This window comes from Oryzias latipes, chromosome 8 (genome assembly GCF_002234675.1).
Source record: "Oryzias latipes chromosome 8, ASM223467v1".
In the NCBI taxonomy this organism is placed as follows: Eukaryota; Metazoa; Chordata; class Actinopteri; order Beloniformes; family Adrianichthyidae; genus Oryzias; species Oryzias latipes.
In genome coordinates, this window is record NC_019866.2 from 2,919,747 (window position 1) to 2,940,363 (window position 20,617).

At 41.5% G+C, this 20,617-nt stretch overlaps 1 protein-coding gene across 2 annotated transcripts; it reads left to right on the top strand.

Moving 5' to 3' along the window:
- The first annotated feature begins 1,427 nt into the window (after nt 1-1,427).
- Nucleotides 1,428-20,363, top strand: LOC101165394 (growth factor receptor-bound protein 2). Of its 2 annotated transcripts, none has more exons than XM_020705040.1 (8): nt 1,428-1,698; nt 11,272-11,406; nt 11,485-11,576; nt 11,693-11,812; nt 12,859-13,045; nt 15,286-15,381; nt 16,046-16,147; nt 19,337-20,363. In XM_020705040.1, the coding sequence occupies exons 2-8, from the start codon at nt 11,329-11,331 to the stop codon at nt 19,511-19,513; spliced, it is 852 nt and encodes a 283-aa protein (XP_020560699.1). In that variant the 5' UTR covers nt 1,428-1,698; nt 11,272-11,328; the 3' UTR covers nt 19,514-20,363. The 2 variants fall into 2 exon arrangements, with proteins under 2 accessions (XP_020560699.1, XP_004071201.1); XM_004071153.4 differs by lacking the exon at nt 1,428-1,698 and adding an exon at nt 2,778-2,985.
- The last annotated feature ends 254 nt before the right edge of the window (nt 20,364-20,617 follow it).

Consider the following 20,617-nt stretch of genomic DNA (forward strand, 5'->3'; position numbering starts at 1 on the left):
GTTTATAATGCTAATCATGGTAGGAGCTGGATGTGATAAGTTGATGTAAAATCCACTTCTTTAATGATTCTGTTGGTTTTATCTCCATAGCAACCATTTTATGTTTCGGTCGCCTGGGGATAACGAACAGATCGATGTGAGTTTCAGACGAATCGGAAAAAATAAACTTTTGGATTTCCTTAGCAACTGAGGTCTTTTGCTAACCACGCCCCCATTCCTTATTTGTTTCATATCCAAAGTTATATCAATTTGTTCAGTTCTAGCCATGAATGCATGCATTACATTTTCTCAGTCAAAAAATGTGCAAGTAATAGGTAAACGCCTCTCTCTGAGCTAGCCACGCCGTTCAAAATCTACAACTTCTAATTGCAACATCTTCTCCACAACTGCTTTCGAATGATGGCCGAGAAGTTAGGAAAGGATCGATCAAAATCCCTAGGACAGGTTTTCCTTTGTATCTGGTCCTAAAGGTGCTTTAAAAAAAAAAATTCAAGATGGCTGCCTTTTTCCAAGGTGAAAGGTTGGCAAAATTCCAGGGGTTATGGTAGACTTGAGATAGTAGTATGTTCGTAAAATCACGTCAAAATCGCTCTAAATAAAGTTCATTTTCCCATATTGTGGGAACAAAAAGTACAAAATGGCCATCGTGTTGCCATCCCATAATGATTTCAAAACTTCTTTTGGATATCCCCGACAAGTGTAAATTGGTGTTGTTAGTGAATTGTAACTTTTCTTTCCCCGAATTTCATTTTTCAGCTGAGTCAGCGAATTTATTTGCAACATTTTTTTATTTACCACGTCCAAAGTTTTAACACTGTCATATCGCATGTTACATTTTTGCGTTCAGCTTGAGTCAAAGAATTCCTGGACACCCTTTTCAAGACATTCCGGAAAAAAAATGTGCGAGCTAAGATCGCAACAGTTGCAAACCCACCACGCCCACGCCGGTCAAAATCTACAACTTCTAATTCCAACATTTTTGGAATACAAGCCTTTATCAGCTTGTATCGTAAACACATCAGATGATTGAACCATCTCATTTACATATCTTTGCATCTCCCAGCTGTAGTGAGGTGCAAAGCAAAACATTTTTATGAGTCTACCATGAGCTGACGCGTGTTTTTATTTCTTCACTGCAAACAGTCCAACATTGTGAGGCATTGTTTTAACGGCTGGCCTGCACACACACCTGCACGGCTTCCTCCCAGCCTTGGCTTTGCCTCACCTGTCTTGCGCGCACAGATAAGTGGGTATTTGTCTTGTGGTATTGAGTAACTGAGCGAAGGGCGGATGTGAGGTATCCACCTGCAGCTGCAGCACAAAGAGAGCGGTTTGGAGATTCAGGTCAGGCACTTTCAGACTTTGCTGCATGCTGGTGTTGCAGAGTGCAGCTCAGGAGGCGTTTAGCCCGATGCTCTGTGCTGCTGGATCTCTGGAGGCAAATGAAGTTTCCCTTTGCAGGACGTCCTGGCCGAACAAGTGAGAACAAGCCATGCTGAGGTTTACGAGAGCGCGAACAGATGTGAAGGACACGCACCAACCAAACAACGTGTCGCCAACACTTTGGCATCTCAGGAAAAACACCACAAGATCAAACGTGTCATCACAGATGATTCTAGAGCAGGGGTCTGCAACCTGTGGCTCCTGAGGCACATGTGGCAATTCCTCTGTGGCTCTCAAATATCTGCAAAGTAAACTGTAAGTAAGAAGTTAAGTTAAAAAACAAACAAACAGACAGTTGAAAGATTTCAACGGATTAAATGTTTTTAAAAAATACGGTGAGAGTCACTTCACTTGTTCTGGTTTATTTTTTGGTTTGTTTGACAAATTTCTGACTGAGATGCACCACAAGCGGTAAAATTAACACTTTAAAAAACACTAATGCTGCTGAGATGAACCTAAACGATACAGGGTGTATTTTATTTTGAAAGGAAGTCATGTGACCCTCTGAAATTAGTACATTTTCTCTGTATGTTTTATTTATGCCATAAAACAACAGTTTGTTTATATTTATAAAAACAGTAACATAAGGTCAGTGTGTCAATTTTCTAAAGGGTGAATCCAGACTTTGTGGCTTCTTTAGGTTGTAGTTGGGAGCAGCAGTTATTTTTATTTATTTATGTATTTTATCCGTATTTTTCTGAACTGTTTTAAGCTGGTGACAGGAAGATGTCTGTCTATGTTTGAACTGTTTTCTGAAAAATATTTACTTGTAGCTTTATTTAAAAAAAAAACAAAACAAAACAGTGTATTGACTGTTTTTTTAACAATTTCTCGTCTGTTTTTGGGGAGGAAGAGACGCTGTTTGCCCTTCCAGGACGAATGAGTAAATTTGCATGAGTAAATATACTCTGAAGAACATTTACTATCCGCAGCTCCTGCTGTTTCCTTTTATCTGCTTTAAAAAATGGCAAACCTAGAGACGAGAAAAGAAAAACCTAACAAGTGAAGTTGAACAGTTGCCAAGATTAACAAATCAGACTAAATAATTATTAACTCTGAATGACTAACTAATCAAAAAATTCAATTTTATGAAGACAGCAGCTTTTTTTATTGTAGGAACTCATTTAAATGTTTGAAAAATATTGTTTTATTTTGAAATAAACATTTGTAGAAAAAATATTTTAAAAAAGCAAATTCTGTTTTAAAATGCATTTCATATTTGAAAACTAAAATATATAAATGAAAAGTAATATTTTTGCCTTGATACATGCGAGTGGCATAAATGACGTGTAGGTGGCGCTGTTCAGAAACCCCAGTCTGTCTTTTATTTTGGAAGGTTCCAGGAAGCGGCGCGAATTACTTTGTAGAAGAGCGGCTGTGCTCACGCGGGGACTTGTCAAATTAAGCCGCGCTGTCAGGGAGCGCACGCGCCTCGTTTGTTGGCTTCGGATGCTGCGCTGCGGACGCCGCTAACTTCTCGGGTGTGCTGCGGTCTGACCCGCGGAGGGAGCCGGTGTCGGGTTCGGAGCAGTGTCCGGAGAGGTGAGCAGAACAAAACCGAACCGCGGTCTTTCTGTCATCTGTGTGCCCAAACGCCACATTTAAGAGTGTTTTTAAACCGCACGCGGACTACTTTATTTTGAAGAGCACCTTCGGTGACGGAGAGTGGCGGAGGTTCTCTGAGTTTAAACAGAAATGCCAGCAGCAGCGGCTGCCCGCGCTTGAATGTAAATGTTGTTCCCCTCAGTTTGGGGAAGTAGTGCTGTGAAATAGTGTTTAACAAAAAGAAGAAAAAAAAAAAAGAAAAAACGCGCGCGGACGCCTTTTGGGTCGCACCTTTGACACGTTCAGCCCGATGTGGGCCAGGTGTGAGATCGGGAACCTAACCTAACCCGACCCAACCCGGGCTGGAGCATCAGCTGATGGAGAGAAACCTGAGCAAAGTTAACACAGATGAACTCCACAGCTGAATGGCGTGTACCTGTCTGTCTGACACACCTGTCTCACCACCATCTCCGCGTGCGTGGAGGAAGTGTTTAAGGGGGGTTAAGAAAACTCCAAGTTAATAAATCTCTTCTACAATACTATGTAGTCACTTTCAAATTGTAATGGATTACTTCGTTCTAAAGTAATCCATTTCTCTTTCTGAATGTGGTACACAAATACTACATTGAGATTACTTTACTACAGAAGTATTTGATCAAATCTGAGGTGACAAATCTAAAATATTTGTCATTTTTAAGCCTCAGCATAAAGAAGTACTCTAGAAGTTTATTTTATTAAGTGTAGCAAGAATACTGTGGAGTATGTAGTGTAGAAAGCAAACTAAATACTACTTCAGATTAAATTGGAACATTAAAAGTAAACTTTACAGAACATTGCCTCGCTTTTAGTAATACTTGTAGTACTCTTAACGTGTAGTTAATACAAATACAGTTGATTTACTTAAGAGTAAACAGAAAAAGTGCTGCAGCTTTGAATGTGAGCTCTGTCAAATACAGAAACCACAGGCAAAAGTTTTTTTTTCATCCTTGAACGCCTCGCTCTCTCACCACATCGAACAACCATCAGTTCCTTAAGAAACTCTAATTACTGGACATTTAACGAGTAAAATATTAATGAATAGGATTAATAAGTATTGAACAAGTTTGTAACAACACAAACGAAGGAGTTGCTGTACTTTTTGTTATTCCCAACAGCCTCACTGCCAGTTTCAGTGTTCATCTATTTTTAAAAACAGGATTTCTGCCGACAGTCGAGAAGCAAACATAGCCGCGATTACAGGAAGAAGTGGCTTAAAAATATGAAACATTTTTGGGAAGTTTTGGTTAAAAAACTAAGTTCTAGCAACATTTAGATGGGCTGCTTCAGTCAGCACTTTAGTCTGCTTGTTTTTACATTTCTAATCTGGTGTCCCAGAAGTCTCTTATGCTATTATTTGTCACTTTATTGAACTTTTATCCCAACATAAATGAAAATCCTCTTTAAATCATTGATCTTTCATTTTTTATGTTGAATTCACAGGAATGTTTTGTTCTAAATGAAACTAAATGAAATATTTTTTTCTAGTTGCCTTACAATATAATTAATTACATTTTAAGTTTGCTTTATAATCACAATAAAACACATTTTAGAATTTGCAAATCTGTAGTTGAAACCGAGATGTTTCTGGCTGCAGTACCCAAACCGGCCACATGGTGGCACTAAACACGACTGCCACTGCAACCTAAAGAAAAACTTTATTTAAAAAGATAAAATCCCTAAAAAATAAAGTTAATCTTGAAAAGTTTTTGGTTGAATTGAACAAAAATCCACTTTTGTCTTAAATGTCAAACAAATAAATGTAATTTATTAGATCTCAGAGTAAGTTATTTTTATTGTATTCTATGTGTTTGATCTGCGCATAAACAAATCTTAAGATTAAGTTAAAATTTATAGCATTTCTTGTGAGCTAATAACTCATACATGTACAAGACTTCCAATTTTTATATTTGGTGAAGCGTTCCTAGATTGTTCAGACGGTGCTAGCAGACTATTCTGCATTAAACTGACATTTTCTTAAAAGAAAACTCCTAATAAAGCTGAAAGCTAAACATCACGTCAAACTGAGATGGAAAAATAATAAAACCTGATAAATGAACAAACGCTTCACTTTTTCTGGCGTAAGGCTGCAAATAAGACGGACAAACGATCACAACAAAGGAGCTTTTATTCTGGTAGAATCATGTTTCTGACCTTCCTGTCATCAAAAGAATGAGTTCAAGGATGTAAAATTTAGTTTTACTGTTAATTTTCTTTTAAAACATTCTCTATAGGATCAATTTCTATTTGATTTCCAATAAATGTATTCCTTAAATAGAGTTGATATAGTTATGTTTTAACTTTTTCCCCTTTTTTAATCGCTAAAATTGCTTGGCACGGCTAAATCCTTGTAACTGAATCGGTCAAAACACAGAAAAGTTGTTTATTTAGTAGTTATTTCGTCTGAAAACGATGATGGATGAACACGGCGGTCCAGCGTCCCGTCCTCCATGTTTTCAGCATCTGTGGGACGGGGGTCCTCAGATTGCAGGAGCCCGTCGCAGCCGGAAGCGTTTGCATGACGGCGGCGATGCAGCTGCAGGGATGTGAGTCACAGAGGGAGGGAAACTTCACGCTTCGCCTCTCTGAGCTGAAACTTTGATACAGGAAACCAACTGGTGACGAGCGGCGAAGCAAAAAGCTCCAAATCTGATGAAAAAGGAGGAGAACGGATCCTCTCTGCTCGTCGTGTCCTCTGATCATAATCAGCGTTTTGACACATTTGATGATGGGATTTCAGTTTAAGATAAAAAAAAAGAGGGAAATTTGCGTTTTCAAGCACAGAAATATCTTTACTATTATTAATATGTTGAATAAATTCTTCCTTAACTGAAACAAATGCAACTGATCGCATTTGGATCAGAAACCAACCCTGGCAGGAAACCTGGGTGACGCTAATTTGCTGAGATGCGAAGAGCAGATTGTTGAAACTGTTGTGGTCAAAACCAAGCGTGCACGAGCGGCTGATGAGGGCGAGCGCGGCCGCTGCCGTCTGAACGGGGTCAGAGCGCCGGAGCGCCGGAGCCGGTGGTCAGAAATCATAATTTTCAGTCATTTTCCTGTGAAATCCATTCGAATGAACCTTATCTACACTTTTCCTGCTCCAGAGCAGCTTAAAAGTGCTTTATGTAAAATAAATGAATAGGAGTCCTGAAAAAACCACATTCTACCAAAACAAACAGAAAAACTGTCCGTGGAATCAAAGTCAAATCGAGGAAATGCTTTTAATTTAAGCTAAAAAGAGGATTTTTTTCTTAGACTCTACAGTGGCCAAAGTAAAACCCAAGTAGATATTTCTGTTTCTATCAATTGAGTTTTCTAAAATCTGGATTTACGTCTTCTGGAAAAGAGTTCTAAACAGGCTTTGCTTTTGTCGGGGCCCTCCGATGGAAAAACTTCCCCTTTAACTTCATACCCGAACTGATTTTTAAAACATGGAGGCGATTTCAGATTCCCAAAACGCCGTCTTCAGATGATAACAGAAAGTCTTCAAGAGACGTTCGTCTTTCCACGTCGATTTGAAGGTTGTATAAAAATGGAATACGATGCACTTTCGGTTTAAATATACAGAGTAAGTGTCCCCACTGCTGTTTTAATTCACCTTTTAGCCAAAATCCTAAAACCTAGGACATAGTTTCTGCAGATCCGGATTCCAGCTCAGACCAGGAAAACAGACGGATCATGGATCCGTTTGTTTACAGGTAGATGCATCAGAAAGGGGCGGAGCAGGGAGCTTGTGGCCCCGCCCAGTGTATTTTCTATGTAGCAAATCTTTTTCTTCAGTTTGCTCCTGATTCATGATTCTATTTTAATGTGAATATTCTAGACATGTGTCCTCCATCATCAGAAACGTGTTCAAAAGCACCTTTTTCATTGGAGGAGGCCGATCAGATGGTCTGTGTGGATTAAAACGCTGTTTTCTGTCTCAGTTCCAGAGTTAATCCAGAGTTCAGATCCGTTTCCTTTGCTCTTCGTCGTCTTTTTTGGTTTTTTGGACCATTTGTTTCAATAAAATGTCGTTTTATTTCCTACATGAGGAAAGTTTGATTTCTTTCTTCTCTGATAGAGCAAAGCAACATCTCAAGCAGCCCACAGCACTTTTTCAATCATGACTTTATTTTTTGTTTGTTTTTGTTGTTTTTTTTACACAGAAAACTTGAGTCGTAGACTCTTTGTGCAGATATAATCCGGCTTTATTTCTCAAGTTTAGGTTCATCCTAGTGATTGATTTGTAGGTGAGGTATGAATTTATCTCTTCCTCGTCAGCTTAGACAACTAACTTTTCTGTGGAAGTGCATGAAAACACTAAAAACTGAAGGATTCTTAATCCAAATACAACAGCAACGTGGGCTGAAGGACATAAAACATTAAAAAGTTATTTAAAAAAAGCATCTAAAATGACTGACTGGCTAAAAGTTGCTAAATCATGGATTTGTTTTTGAAATGATTGCTGAGACGGAGAGACGGTGCATGTAGCAACTGCTGCCCGGGTTCTTCACCAGCCAAAGCTTTATGGGAAAACGGCAACGAGAAAGCAACTGTTGACGAAAATACAGATTAGAGATCAACTATAGAGTTCACCAAAGAGCTTGAGGAAGACTCCATGATCAAGTGGAAGAAGATCCTTTGGTTTGATGAGATCATAATTGAGCTTTTGGGACAACAGCCAAGAGGATATGTTTGGCAGACACCAAACGCAGCACATCCTCAAAAATACACCATCCCCACTGTGAAGCATGGTGGTGGCAGCATCATGCCGTGGGGATGCCTCTCAGCAGCAGGCTTGTAAAGACGGAGGGCAGAAGGAATGCTGCAAAATATGCTGGACAATCTTTGTCAGTCTGCAAGAGAACGACGGCGTGGGAGGAGATTCAATGTCCAGCAAGACAACGATCCAAAGCAAACTGCAAAAGCTACACAGGAAGAGTTTAAAAGGAACCAGCAACATGTTCTGGAGTGGCCGGGTCCAAGCCCGGACCTACGTCCTATAGAGAATCTGAGCAAGACTGATCGAGACACAACATCCGACGGGGTGAATACTTTTGCAAGAAATATGCTAAAATGGTTACAATAAAATCATTTAGGATAAAAAAAAAAGCTGAAACATTAAACTATTAATGTTTTTTTGATTTAAGATGATTAAAAAACGGTGAATATGTAAGACAATGTTAACAAAACCATAAAAGCTAAACATTTAACGCAGCTAAGAAGAGGGAAAAGTGATGAACGTGAAATTAGGATGAAGGATTTCTTGAAAAAGCTGCTGAAAGACGTTTTTCCGTCTTTTCCTCAGAAAACTGAAAACTCCTCAAATGAATCTGTAAACCACTGAAATGACTATTTAAACCAAACTATTTGACTTCATTCTACCAATTCCGACAACAATCCCGATTCTTGGATGTGGCTAACCGTGCTGCACGGCGGTGTAGCGGTTAGCGCTCCGGTCTCAGTCAGAAGGTTCTGGTTCAGATCCCAGCCGGGTCCGTTCTGTGTGGAGCTGGCGTGTTGTCTTCATGCACATGTTGGGTTTCCTGCCGTCTCTCCAGGCTTCTCCTGAAAATCTGCTTCAAGGCTTCATTCTATATCCGTGTCACACAGCTACCCCACACGTCTTCATCACGTGTGAAATGTCCGTCTTTCGTGATCCATGCGTGACACACGTAACTCACGTGTCCGTCATCCATAAAGGGTTTCGACTGACGGGTTTTTACACCAATTCGGTTTTGAGCCGTTCAAAATTTTCGATCCCTGTGAAAATTGCGCAGTTTTCTTGTAGTTTATGGGCAATTATTACGCAAGTCTTATCCAATTGTGCGTGATTTTTGCCAATGCAAATGTGTGTCTTTCCACAACCGTTCCACGTATGTCTAACGGACTTTTCACACATGAACCACCGATGTATAACTTTAACATCACACATAAGCCGATCACTGACGCACAAATCACTCATGAATTGCAATAATCGGCGCGATAATTGCACACGGTTCATGTCCTAGGTTGATTTCCGTGTTCTTTGCGTGGTTTATTCATACTCATTTTGTCTCACGCATGTTCATGTATGACCGATTTTCATCCGTGCAAAATGTGCGTAGTGGCTGAGTGTCTCTGTGATGGACTGACTGACTGGATAGGCTCCAGCATCCCGGTGAGTCTGAGCTGAAATGGATAGATTTAGCAAAATGTCATTGATTTTTTTTAAAATATTTTTTCTGTGAAACTTTGAGACGACTTCAGTTACAAAAATGCAGAAAAATATTTAAATCAATTCAGAAATGAGGAAATGCAACTAAAGGGGTGTTTTACTTGACGACGTGCTCAAACTACAAGAACCTTTCAGAACATTTGGATTGCTTCTCACGTTCTCTAACCCATCATCAGTGTTTGACGTTATTTTCCTAAATGTGATCAACGATGAATGATTTTATTTTGGAAGCTCTTCCAGCCGTTTGTCAGGATGGATTTCCTGTTATCAGACATCAGAGGAACGTCTTCATTTTGGACTAAACCTGGAGCTTCGTGAAGCTGCTGCAGAGCATCTGCAGGTCAAGTTCTGGTTCAGACGGATCCATTTCTTCATGCTCCTGACCTCAGAGCTTTGCAGAGCTGTTGCAGGCGTGCAGCGAGGCGCAGCCGGCGGGACTTTTGCTCTTCTGGTGACGAACTCACCACATCCTTACCACACACTGTGTCACCAGAACCCAGCGGAGCTGCACATCTGCAGGCGCTGATGATCACTAGCTGCTGTCACGGGGCTGGAACCATCCCCCCCCCCCCCATGAATGAATGGAGAAGATGGTCCGTCCCAAACAAGGATAAATGTTCCTCACATCCACACGCTTTGATAACCAGGAACGGTACGGGACCGGGAACAATTGACCCGTTTTCCTTTGCCTTTCCAGGAAACGAAGACTCGGGCCGGCGCTGCGTTTATTTTAAAACGAGAACGATTGCTTTTCATTTAGCTCATTAGAAAGGTTTTAAAGACCCTCCCACATGAAAATGGTGTTTTTAACGTGTTGTCTGGGCATTTTTCTGGTGATGAAGGACGGATAGAAAGAAAGTTGAGCTTAAAATTGCTTTTCTGAGTATTTCTTGACTCAAATCGTTGACAAAAAATGTAAAAAGTTGAAGAAAAAGAGCTGATTTTGTGACATAGAAAATGCTCTGGGCGGGGCCACGAGCTCCCGGCTCCGCCCCTTTCGGATGCATCCACCTGCAGACAAACAGATCCATGAACGTCTTTGTTTTTCTGGTCTGAGCTGGAATCTGGATCAGAACCGGACGGCTGAAAAGCTCCGATATTTTAGTGGCATCAGTAATATTAGGTTGAAGGTGTGAGGGGCTGTAAGCTAGTGGGAGAGTGTTTAAACGAAGGGATGATGGGGAATTTCTGATGAACTCCTGCCGCTCTGCAGAAACTACGTCCTAGAAAACAAACACGTTTTTTGATTTTTGGCACAAAAACCCCCCAGCATAATCAAAATAAAAAAAGACTACTGGGAAGAATGCTTTGAAAATGGATCAAGAGGTTTGGAGTTGGTCTTTAACTCGATAACGGAGAGTTCAGTGAAGAAACTGTCTATCGGGGGTCAGGGTTTGCTCCTCTTTATCAGCAGAGGAGCAGAAAAACGCCGTCTGCAGATTTGAGGAGACCTCGGAAGGTCGGCGGCGTTCTTCAGAGAGCTGCTGCCTCATTGGACGTCTGATGTGCTTCATTTCCCGAGGCTCTACAATGTTTTTTTTTTTTTTGGGTAAACAGACTGGGAATGTTTATGGATGAGGTGAAGAGCCGCTTTCCTTTTTGGAGATTTATCTGAATGTATTTCATAAGTAGTTTCAAAACTAAACAGGAATTCAAACGGATAAACGAAGCTTTTCACAGCAAAACAAAATCTTAGATGACTTTCTTCAAGTAATCTTGAGTTTGCAGCTTCCTGAGCTTTACCAAACGGACTCTGGTGAGGTCTGCAGGAATCTCCCGGCCGGGACGCCTCCCATGTGTCACAGTGTCACTTCAGCAGCCTGAATTCAGAAAAACGCTCTTCCCTGTAGATCAGACAGAACGGATCCGCCGATCTGCTTGGCTTTGTGGTTTCTGACAGCTTCAGCTGAAACGTTTTGGTGCGTTTAAACCCGGAAATGTTTTGCAGAAGCTGTCTGTCTGCACTCTTCATCTGTTTCTTCTAGAAAAACAGACGGGAAGGGTTCTCCTTCTAACACCTCCTGCCTTTCTGCTCCTCCCTGCAGAGAAGCACCTGCGAAGGACGCGCATGAGCGCTCTGCTCGGCCTCTCCTGACCTCCTGATGGAAGCCCGAGGGAAGTACGAGTTCTCTGCAACGGCGGACGACGAGCTGAGCTTCAGGAAGGGCGACGTCCTGAAGGTTGGTGCTGCTCCGGAGCCGGAGGCCCTCGTCCCAGCTTCTCGGTACCGAACCGGCTCTCTTCTGTGTTTGTGGCAGATTATAAACTTCGAAGAGGAGTGGTGTAAGGCGGAGCTCAACGGACAGGAAGGCTACGTTCCGAAGAACTACCTGGAGATCCAGCTTCCAGCGTAAGAACCGTCCTGTGCTCTCGCGCTGGAACGTGTCGGTTGAAGCTGCAGCAGCAGCAGCAGCAGCAGCCGCCGCCGCCGTTTGCATCAGATAATCTGCAGGCGTCTCCGCTCAGGTGGTTTCAGGAGAACACCAGCCGCAGCGGCGCAGAGGAGATCCTGAGGCACAGAGACGTGGGAGACTTTGTGATCCGAGGCTGCCAGACTTCTCCAGGAGACTTCTCCATCTCTGTCAAGTAGGTGGCGCCGCTGGGCTGAAGGAGCGTTCAGGAACGAGCTGACGGTCGAGTGAGTCTGAGACCCACCGCCGGAAAAAAGTGCAGAACTGAAGGTCTCAGGACAAACACGACTAACGAATGATTCAAACCTCTTTCTTTAGGCTGGATTTCCTCAGTTTCCTTTTAAAAATCACACAAACTAAAAAAAAAATGTAGAAATTTATTGAGGATTTATGATTCTTCGTTTGAATCAAAACAAAAAAACTTTTGAGCCGTTTTTTTTATTTTTATTTTGAGCGATATCTTCATTTATTGTCAAACTTTGTTTTTTACTAAAAAAATTATAGACAGTAAGGGATTTTTGTTGTTTATCAGTGACCGATGTGATTAAAATAGTTAATAAAGTGTTGAATTTTCCCGTCTGACCTTTGAGGAGTCACTGAATGAGCGTAGGGTCCATAAAATAAGATTTTTTTCTCTCTTCACACCTCCATTAGGAGGTTTAATGTTTGTTTACATCTGTTTTGATGCAAACACTTCTCCTGTTTGGCTCATTTGCTGTCAGACGTTTAGTCGGTTTAAGGTTTGGTCTCAAAAACATTTTTTTAATCACCCTTTATTCTCAGGAGTTTCTGCTCTTTAAGTTTGTAGTTTATAAATGGAAGAGATGGACGTAAAACAAAAGAATAAATGAGAAAAAAGTCAGCGTGACGTGTCTCTACCTTCAGATTTTCAAAGTAAGTCAGTAAATCAAAATGATAAACAAAGAATTTCAGAGTAAAAGCCTTCACACTCGAATGTGGATCATGAAGTGTGTGGACGGACGGCGAGGGTTTGAATCCATGTCCACGCTGCAGACGTTAGCCACATTATCTCAGAGAGGTGGAGAAGTTCTCCTCCAACAGGAAAAGCTTAAAGGTATTTCTGAAAATGCTTTTAAAAAAGCAAAACAAAAATCTGAGGTCTGCTTGCTTCTTCTGGTGAATTTTTAGCCCCGCCCCCAAGTCTCCAGGGTGGTTTTTTTTTCTTTCTCTACGCTAATGCGCGTCTCCGCCTCCGCTCAGGCATGAGAGCGACGTGCAGCACTTCAAAGTCATGAGGGACAACAAGGGCCAGTACTTCCTGTGGTCGGAGAAGTTCATGTCCCTGAACAAGCTGGTGGAGTTTTACAAAACCACGTCCATCTCCAAGACCAGGAAGATCTGCCTGAAGGACGGCAGCTCCAACAGCCGGAGCCCCGCCTCCGCACAGGTACACGCCACCTGCTTTCCTAATGATGCGTGCGCAATAAATGGTCAATTTAAGAGGTTTTAGATGGATGCAGGGAAGACGTTTCCATAGCAACCAGGCAGCTTTTCCAATCATAGATTGACTCAACTTTCCTTCAACACAGTTTAGTTTCAGAATAAAGTGAAGAAAAATTTTAACTCCACGTCTGCGTGTGTTACCTAAATGATTTTCAAAATAAAATATCAAAACTCTAAAGAAAGACAAAGATTTAGATTTTAGAGCCTTTTCCTTTCAGTTTCTCTCTTTTCATTTCAAGTTCTATTTAAGAAGACTTCTGTTTGGTTTGTTTTTATCGTTATTTTAAATAAAACTGCACTAAATGTACACAAATCACAGCCTGCAGACCTTTATTGCCCACTATAAGCACAAAGAGAATTGAGTCAAGATCATAAATAGTTGTTTTTGCTTCTTAGAAAAGATTTTCTTTCGTCAGTTTCCACGTCCACAATGAGATAAAATAATAAAAAAATAATAAAAAATAATGAAAAAAGTGTGCCTAAAACAAACTAGGAGATGAGAAAAACAGCAATAAAAACAAAATAAATATAAAGCAATAAAAGTTTTTGTGACTCTGTAAATATATGTTCTCTATAAAGATAAAGAATAATTCGTTTTTTAGCAGGTATGTTAAATTCAGTGAAATTATATTATCAATATTTTTAGCCATTTGTTTACATAAATATCTACAAAAACATTATTTGCATGAGGGGGTTGTGTAAAAAAAAGATACCAAAAACCAGAAGTGAAAATACTGTGTTAATGAGAACATGAAAGTGGAGGAGGAGGAAGAGGAGGAGGAGGAAGAGGAGGAGGAGGAGGACTGTGTGCCAAAAGACACTTGATGAAAACCACAAAATCAAACAGAAACTGCCGTCATTTCTAGATATTATTCAGTGTCGCTTCTGTTTCTGCTGCACGGTGGCGCAGTGGTTAGCGCTCTTGCCTCACAGCAAGAAGGCCCCTGGTTCAAGTCCCGGCTGGGGGACATGAAAAACACTACATCAATGGGGGACCTTTCTGTGTGGAGTTTGCATGTTCTCCCCGTGTATGCGTGGGTTTTCTCCGGGATCTCCGGCTTCCTCCCACTGTCCAAAAACATGCTTCATAGGTGAATTGGCAACTCTAAATGGTCCATAGGTGTGAGTGTGAGAGTGCATGGGTGTGTGATTGTGGACCTTCTACCCTGCGACAGACTGGCGACCTGTCAAGGGCATCCCCTGCCTACGCCCAAGTAGCCGGGATAGACTCCAGCAGCCCCGCGACCCCGAAAGGGACAAAGTGGTACAAAAAATGGATGGATGGGCTTCTGTTTCAGGAGCCTGCCTTCTTTTAAAGTCCACAGCTTTTAATTTGAAAATCTAAAACTGGTAAACATGCAGTTTGTATTTAAAAAAAATCACTTTTTTATTTTTATCATAAAATTAAAATAATGATGTCTTTATCATGTATTTTCTTTTGGTTGTCTTTTTCTAAATCTCAGATAAAAGTTTAGACGTCAAATTCACTTCTAGACGTTCGTTTTTCTGTAGAAACGGGGGGGAATTTCATTTGAAAGTGGGTCAAAAAGGAGATTTAAAATATTTCTAGTTTCTGTTTGAAGCAGAAGTTCAGAAGCGTTTCCAGAGGCACACAAACACACATACACACACAGCTTTAACATGCTGAGGTTCGAGTAGCCTGAAGAGATGGTTCAGAAGTTCAGGCAGATGGAGTTCAGGGAATAAAATGAGGAGCGTGAGGAGGCGACGAGCATCAGGAGGCTCTCTCCTCCTGAAAATGGCAGCTCCTCTTGAAGGGCTTCAGGGTCACAGGTCGCGTCATCTCTAGACCAAATCAAAGCTTGGTTTAGTTGAAAAAACTGGTGTCATCTGCATATATTTGTTATTTTACATTTATCTAATGTGTAGAAAAGTAAAATGTTCTAAAGCTTCGAGGGTTTGAGTTGATTTGGTTCCTGTTAACAGAAGAAAAAGACAGAATTCATATCAACGGCTGACGTCTTGATGTCTTCATCGCTGTTTTTTTGCTGATTTTCAGGATTTCAGATCCATCGCTGCCTGCTTTAAAATCTTTTCAGGTTTTTATTCTTGTTCGGCTGCAGTGAGGCCTTTCAAGCGTCTGTGTGTAAAGTGACATCTGTTGTCGTCTCCGGATCCTCGATGCTCAGCTCTTCTCTGCTTCCTGCCGCTTCCTTCCTGCAGGTTAAAAGGGCAAGTTTGCCTGAACAGCGAAACCCAGCCGCCGCCGCCGTGGCGTCATCGACGCGCAGAGCTTCAGAGCAGACGCCCAACCAGCTGGTAAGCCTCGCTTTAACGCCGTGTCGCACAGCCACTGCCTACGTTTTTGTAAATGGGTCAGACGTGAACATACGGGGGAAAAGCGAGTTAAAGTTGTTCTTTTACGTGACATTTTCACAGATGTATCAGGAATGAACCACGTTAAAACCTCGGAGAAGTACGAATAAACCACGAAGTAGAACACGAACCGTGCATGATCATTTATATTCATTACTGATTCGTGCATCAATTACGTCATTTTAACGTGATACCTTACATACGTATACTTGAAAAGACAGTTGTGCATCGGTGGTTCACGCGTGTTAAGTCCGTTAGTCGTACATGAAACGGTCGTGGAAAACCACACATTGGTGTACGCCTCTTGCAAAAATCCTGCACAGTTCCATAAGATCTCCGTGATAACAGCGCAAAAACTGCGTAAATCAACCAACCAAAACTTTTTAGCAGCTCAAAACCAAATCCACGTAAAGAGCCGTCACCTGAAACCCTCGACGGACGTCTTTGCACAGCGACGAATAACGAATGCGAGAAACACTTGTGAATTACGTGCATCACGCGTGGATCACGAAAACGTTGTTACCGGCTGTGCGACCCGACGTGCAGACGGACGCCTTCTGGAGTAACGGCGCCCTCACAGCCTGATCCCCAAAAACTGTCGTTTCAGATGAAGAGGTCGGGTCTGGAGGAGCGAGCTCACACCATCGGCCACACGGGCAGAAACAGCCCCGCCAGCATGACGTACCCGCCACAGCGTGCTCAGCAGCAGGTCAGCCTCTACTGAAGATGATCCTCAGTGTGGGGGGTGGGGTCCCTGAGGGAGGGGTTTAACACGCAGCAGTCAGACGGGGTTCAGTTCAAGGAGAATCAAGGGGAAAGGATCCCCCAACACCATCGCCAAGCAGTAAGGAGCTCTTTTGTTGTAGCTGGAGCTGAGGTAGCATGCTACAGTTGTGCAGAAGGTTTAGTCTCATTTTACATTTTGATGTGTCCATTTTTTACCTTTTGAGAATCCAGGACTTTCACATTAAGACGTCTAAAAGGGGAAACTGGGGACATAATGAAGAAATCTAGGACCAGTTTTCTTCGGCCACAACCCGATTCCGAGGGATTTTTGAGGTTCTCCAAGCCTGAATCCCAGTCCGATAAATTAAAAAAATGAACAAATTTAAGAAACAGATCCAGGTTTTCCTCAGGTTTTATTTTTATTCAGGTTTTGTGAGCTCATCCATGTCGTTTCTTGCTGTCGATTTCTGCAAAATAGCTTGAACAATCAAGTAAAAATAGTGCAAATATCAAGCAGAAAATATAGTTAAGTTTTAACTAGTAAATTAAGTGGGTGAAAATTAGTCATGTGAGAAAGTTTGTAGCTTCAGATTAATTCAGATTTCCATTAAAAAAATTTTAAAAATGACTTTCTTCTAAGTATTCATGAGTAGCTCATATCTACCGTAATTTCCGGACTATAAGCCGTTACTTTTTTCCTGCGCTTACAGCCCTGCGGCTTATTCAGTGACGCGGCTAATTTATGGATTTAATTGGCGGCCGCGATGTACGTACTTTCGGACTTAGTGAATGGTTTGAATTCTCTAACACCAAGCACAAGGCATTTATTTTCCAACACACCTCTAAGCAGCCAAACAGCATGGACCTCACTTCAGGTCTTAGACACTTCAGTCATGGTTCAACAAAACGAAACACGCATGCCCGGCCGCATCCCAGAATCCTTTGGTGCCATTAGACCCAACGTGCACGTGATCGCCGCTACAATATGATGAAGCTTTCAAGTTAAAAGCAATCATTAATAGCAGCGTGAAAAAATCCACCATCACCAACGGGTTTGGAAAAGCCGGTCAGCTGCGTGACGGAGAGAACAGCGCATGCTCAGGAGTGAATTTACCTCTGAGTCATAGTGACTCGACTGGATGCACGTAAATATGTGGGAATAACATCAGCCTTTATTTTGTCGGGACACGACTGGAAACACAAATCGACATGATCGTTTTTACGGTTTCTAAGGACTGAGCGGAATTTTGCTTTGAAAAGCTCACAGCCTCCGTGTGAGCTGGAGACATCTTCTCCTGCTGCTCTTATAGAGCTGTGGGGCCGATGGCAGTCTGATGGCTCCCACACGTAACAACGCATCCGCCCCTCATCCACAAAACGTACAGTATTAAGTCCGATTGCTCTGCACAGACACGATTTGCGCCGTTCACCGGCGCAATGGGGACGAAGTGCTCCTCCTTGAAGCCGCCCTGGCTAGAGTTGTCGGAGTAGATAGGAAGGGGAGACGAGGAGCGCGCGGGGCGAGCGCGGAGCGCAGAGGCGTCCGCGGAGCGACAGTGTTCGTTGTGGAAGGAAATTTCTGACGCACGCGCCGCACTGAGGCGCGCGCTTTTCAGTCGCCGCTACTTTATTTTACTGGTGTGTTTTTTAACCAGCCCGTTACTCCCATAACATAAATAAGTAAAAAAAAATTTAAAAAAATAAAATAAAATAAAAAAACCATAACTGAGGAACTTGTGAACAGAATAGAGGTCCATGCTGTTTGGCAGATGTAGGTGTACTGAAATACATGATCCTGAGGCAAAGCTGTCTCCACCCACTGTGTGCTAATGAATCACACTTACTCTGAGAGTCAGGACGTGATCTGTCAGGATGACAATGTTGCCTAATACATGCGGTTTGTACTCTGACGCGGCTTGTGTATGTTTAAAAGTAGTTAAACACGTGAAAATGTGTGGGTGCGGCTTGTAATCGGGTGCGCTTTTTTAATCCCGAATTTACGGTATATAAGCGTTTATTCATTTTGGTTGTTTTTGAGACGTTATTGTTTTGTTTTTTTAATTACTTTAACCCCTAACCCTTTGCACTTTGTAGACGGTCCCTTATCTCACTGCTTTCTCTCCGTTTAATTCTCACTGAAAATAAAATGAAAAAAATCTTTTTTTTTAAATGCTTTTGAAGTTTGCGTTGAGACAAATCAATGGAGACGCTAGCTGTCAGTTTTAAACGTTTATTTAAAATATGTGAATAACTGTTTTTATGCGCCCGCTGCTCAAACTGGCGCCGCGTTCGGCGGTAAAATGCGGTGATCTGTTCATGCTACGCAGACGTCTAGTAGAGGATTTATCTGTAGGAATAAGCTTGAAATGTAATGCGCTGATCAAAATAAAGATAAAATCAATATCCGACCCCTGATCGAGATGCAACATTTGATTCCAAGTGTGTTTCTCACTCCATCTTAGGAGTCTTTGGCTTAAAGGAACTGGAAATTAGTGGACAAAAACAGCAGAAATTTCTTTTATTGTGTTTCTTGTTTTTAATGATTTACAGTTTTGACGAGTTTTTGGATTTGAACACAAAAATAAAAGCTTAAACTCAGAAAAGGTCGACTATCCGAGGATTGGACTCATTCTTTCTTCAGAATAAAGTAATTTAAGTACTCACACAAATATTTACTTGAGTAACAATTTTCTAAAACTTTTGGAATCAGGCAAACAAAAAATAAAAATGTACATATACCGGTATTTTTAAAAAATCTATTTAAATAAAAGTTTAGGGCACGTTATCTGTTGCATGCATAAGATTATAGATTTTTCTCGATATCCAATGTTCTGTTTTAACAGTATTTAAACCTTTATTGACGTTTGTAGATGTCAGAACACTACGCCGGTTTAACTTTAGTATAAATGATGTGTCTTTGTGGTTTAAAAGTGTTTAACTGCTCCGTTTGTCGCTGCTGCTTCACAGGAAGTCTGACAAATTCAAATAATTCTGCAGACTCTTTGATGTGTTTGTCACCGTTCAAACCGGAACTTTATCCACACAAAGCAAATCGAAAGAAGTCTTTATTTAAAAACGATACATTTTTAATGTAATTATTATTTAATAAAGGAGACAAATGTGTCGGAGTGTCTCATGAGCTGATCCGTGTCGTTTCCTGCTGTGTAAAAAGGCGTCGGCGCCGATGGTGAGGGCGCTGTACGACTTCACGGCTGAGGAGGCTGACGAGCTGGGTTTCTGCGTCGGGGACGTCATCGAGGTGATGGACCGCTCCGACCCGTCCTGGTGGAGGGGGAGGCTGCAGGGGAGAACCGGCTTGTTTCCTGCCAACTACACCGTGTTGCTGTGAGGAAACGCCCCGTGCGCGTTTGGGTTTGCACGTGCGCGGCCACCGGCGTGCTGAGGCGTCGGCCTGCTCTGCAGAGGACTGTCTGCAGGCTTTAGGAACTTGAATCCACAGCTGCCTGCAGGAAGAGCTGTAGATCCGAGGTGCAGGCAGGTATTTATTTTTGATGAATCCGCTCTTTCTGTTCGGTTTTCACTGCAGAAATGACAGCATTGTGTATCTTCCTCTCAGCTTTCTGACTTGGAAATAAACTTTTTTTTTAAACAAATCTTCTTGTGTTTGGTGAGAAACCTTCTATTAAACTTAGAGGAAAAACAGATTAATTCAGGAAATCAAAAAGAACAAAAGGATTAGTCTCTAGAGCTAAATTTTAAAGAAAAGCAACAGGACATTAACTTTCTAAAACTGGCAAAATCTTAATTGAAAGAGCACTGGGAATGCTTGGAGTGACAGGGTCTGAAACTCATCTATTCCTCAGCTGTGGCTCTTTGGCTGTGAAGAAAAATCCCAAAAGTTAGAATAAATTTATTTGTTTATTCTCTTTACGTGAATTTTTGAAAAAAGTTTGTAGTTTTGGCTCCTTTTTTTTAAGTGAATAAAATTTTGTCAATACTGTTAAGATTCAAATACCTGAGCAAAATGATGGTTTAATCTGTTAAACTGAATCTACTTAGGAAGTGGTTTATCATACGAGTAAACTTCTTATCTTCTGCCGCTCAACAGCGTCCTGTTCCTGTTCGGAGACAAATGTCTTAAAGGTTTGAATTTCATTTACATGGATGGATTTTTCTACACCGTTGTCATGTTCATATTCTGTAATAAAATGGGGAAAAAATGTGAAAGTGGAGGAAAACCGTGTTTGTGTTCTAAACTCTAAAAATCTGCTGCAGTAGTGGGGTCTTACTTGACCCAAGGTGCGGTTTTATTTTGAAAGGAACTTTTCTGTGTTGACAAATATAACTCAGCTATAATTCAATTATTCTGCATATTTAAAAGCTACGTTTTTTAAAATGGGTGACTTTATGGTCACAAAAACATAAATGGTGTGTTTGTCTAAATGAAGAAGTGGGACTTTGGGGTTCTGAGTTTTGGAAACTGGACCAAATG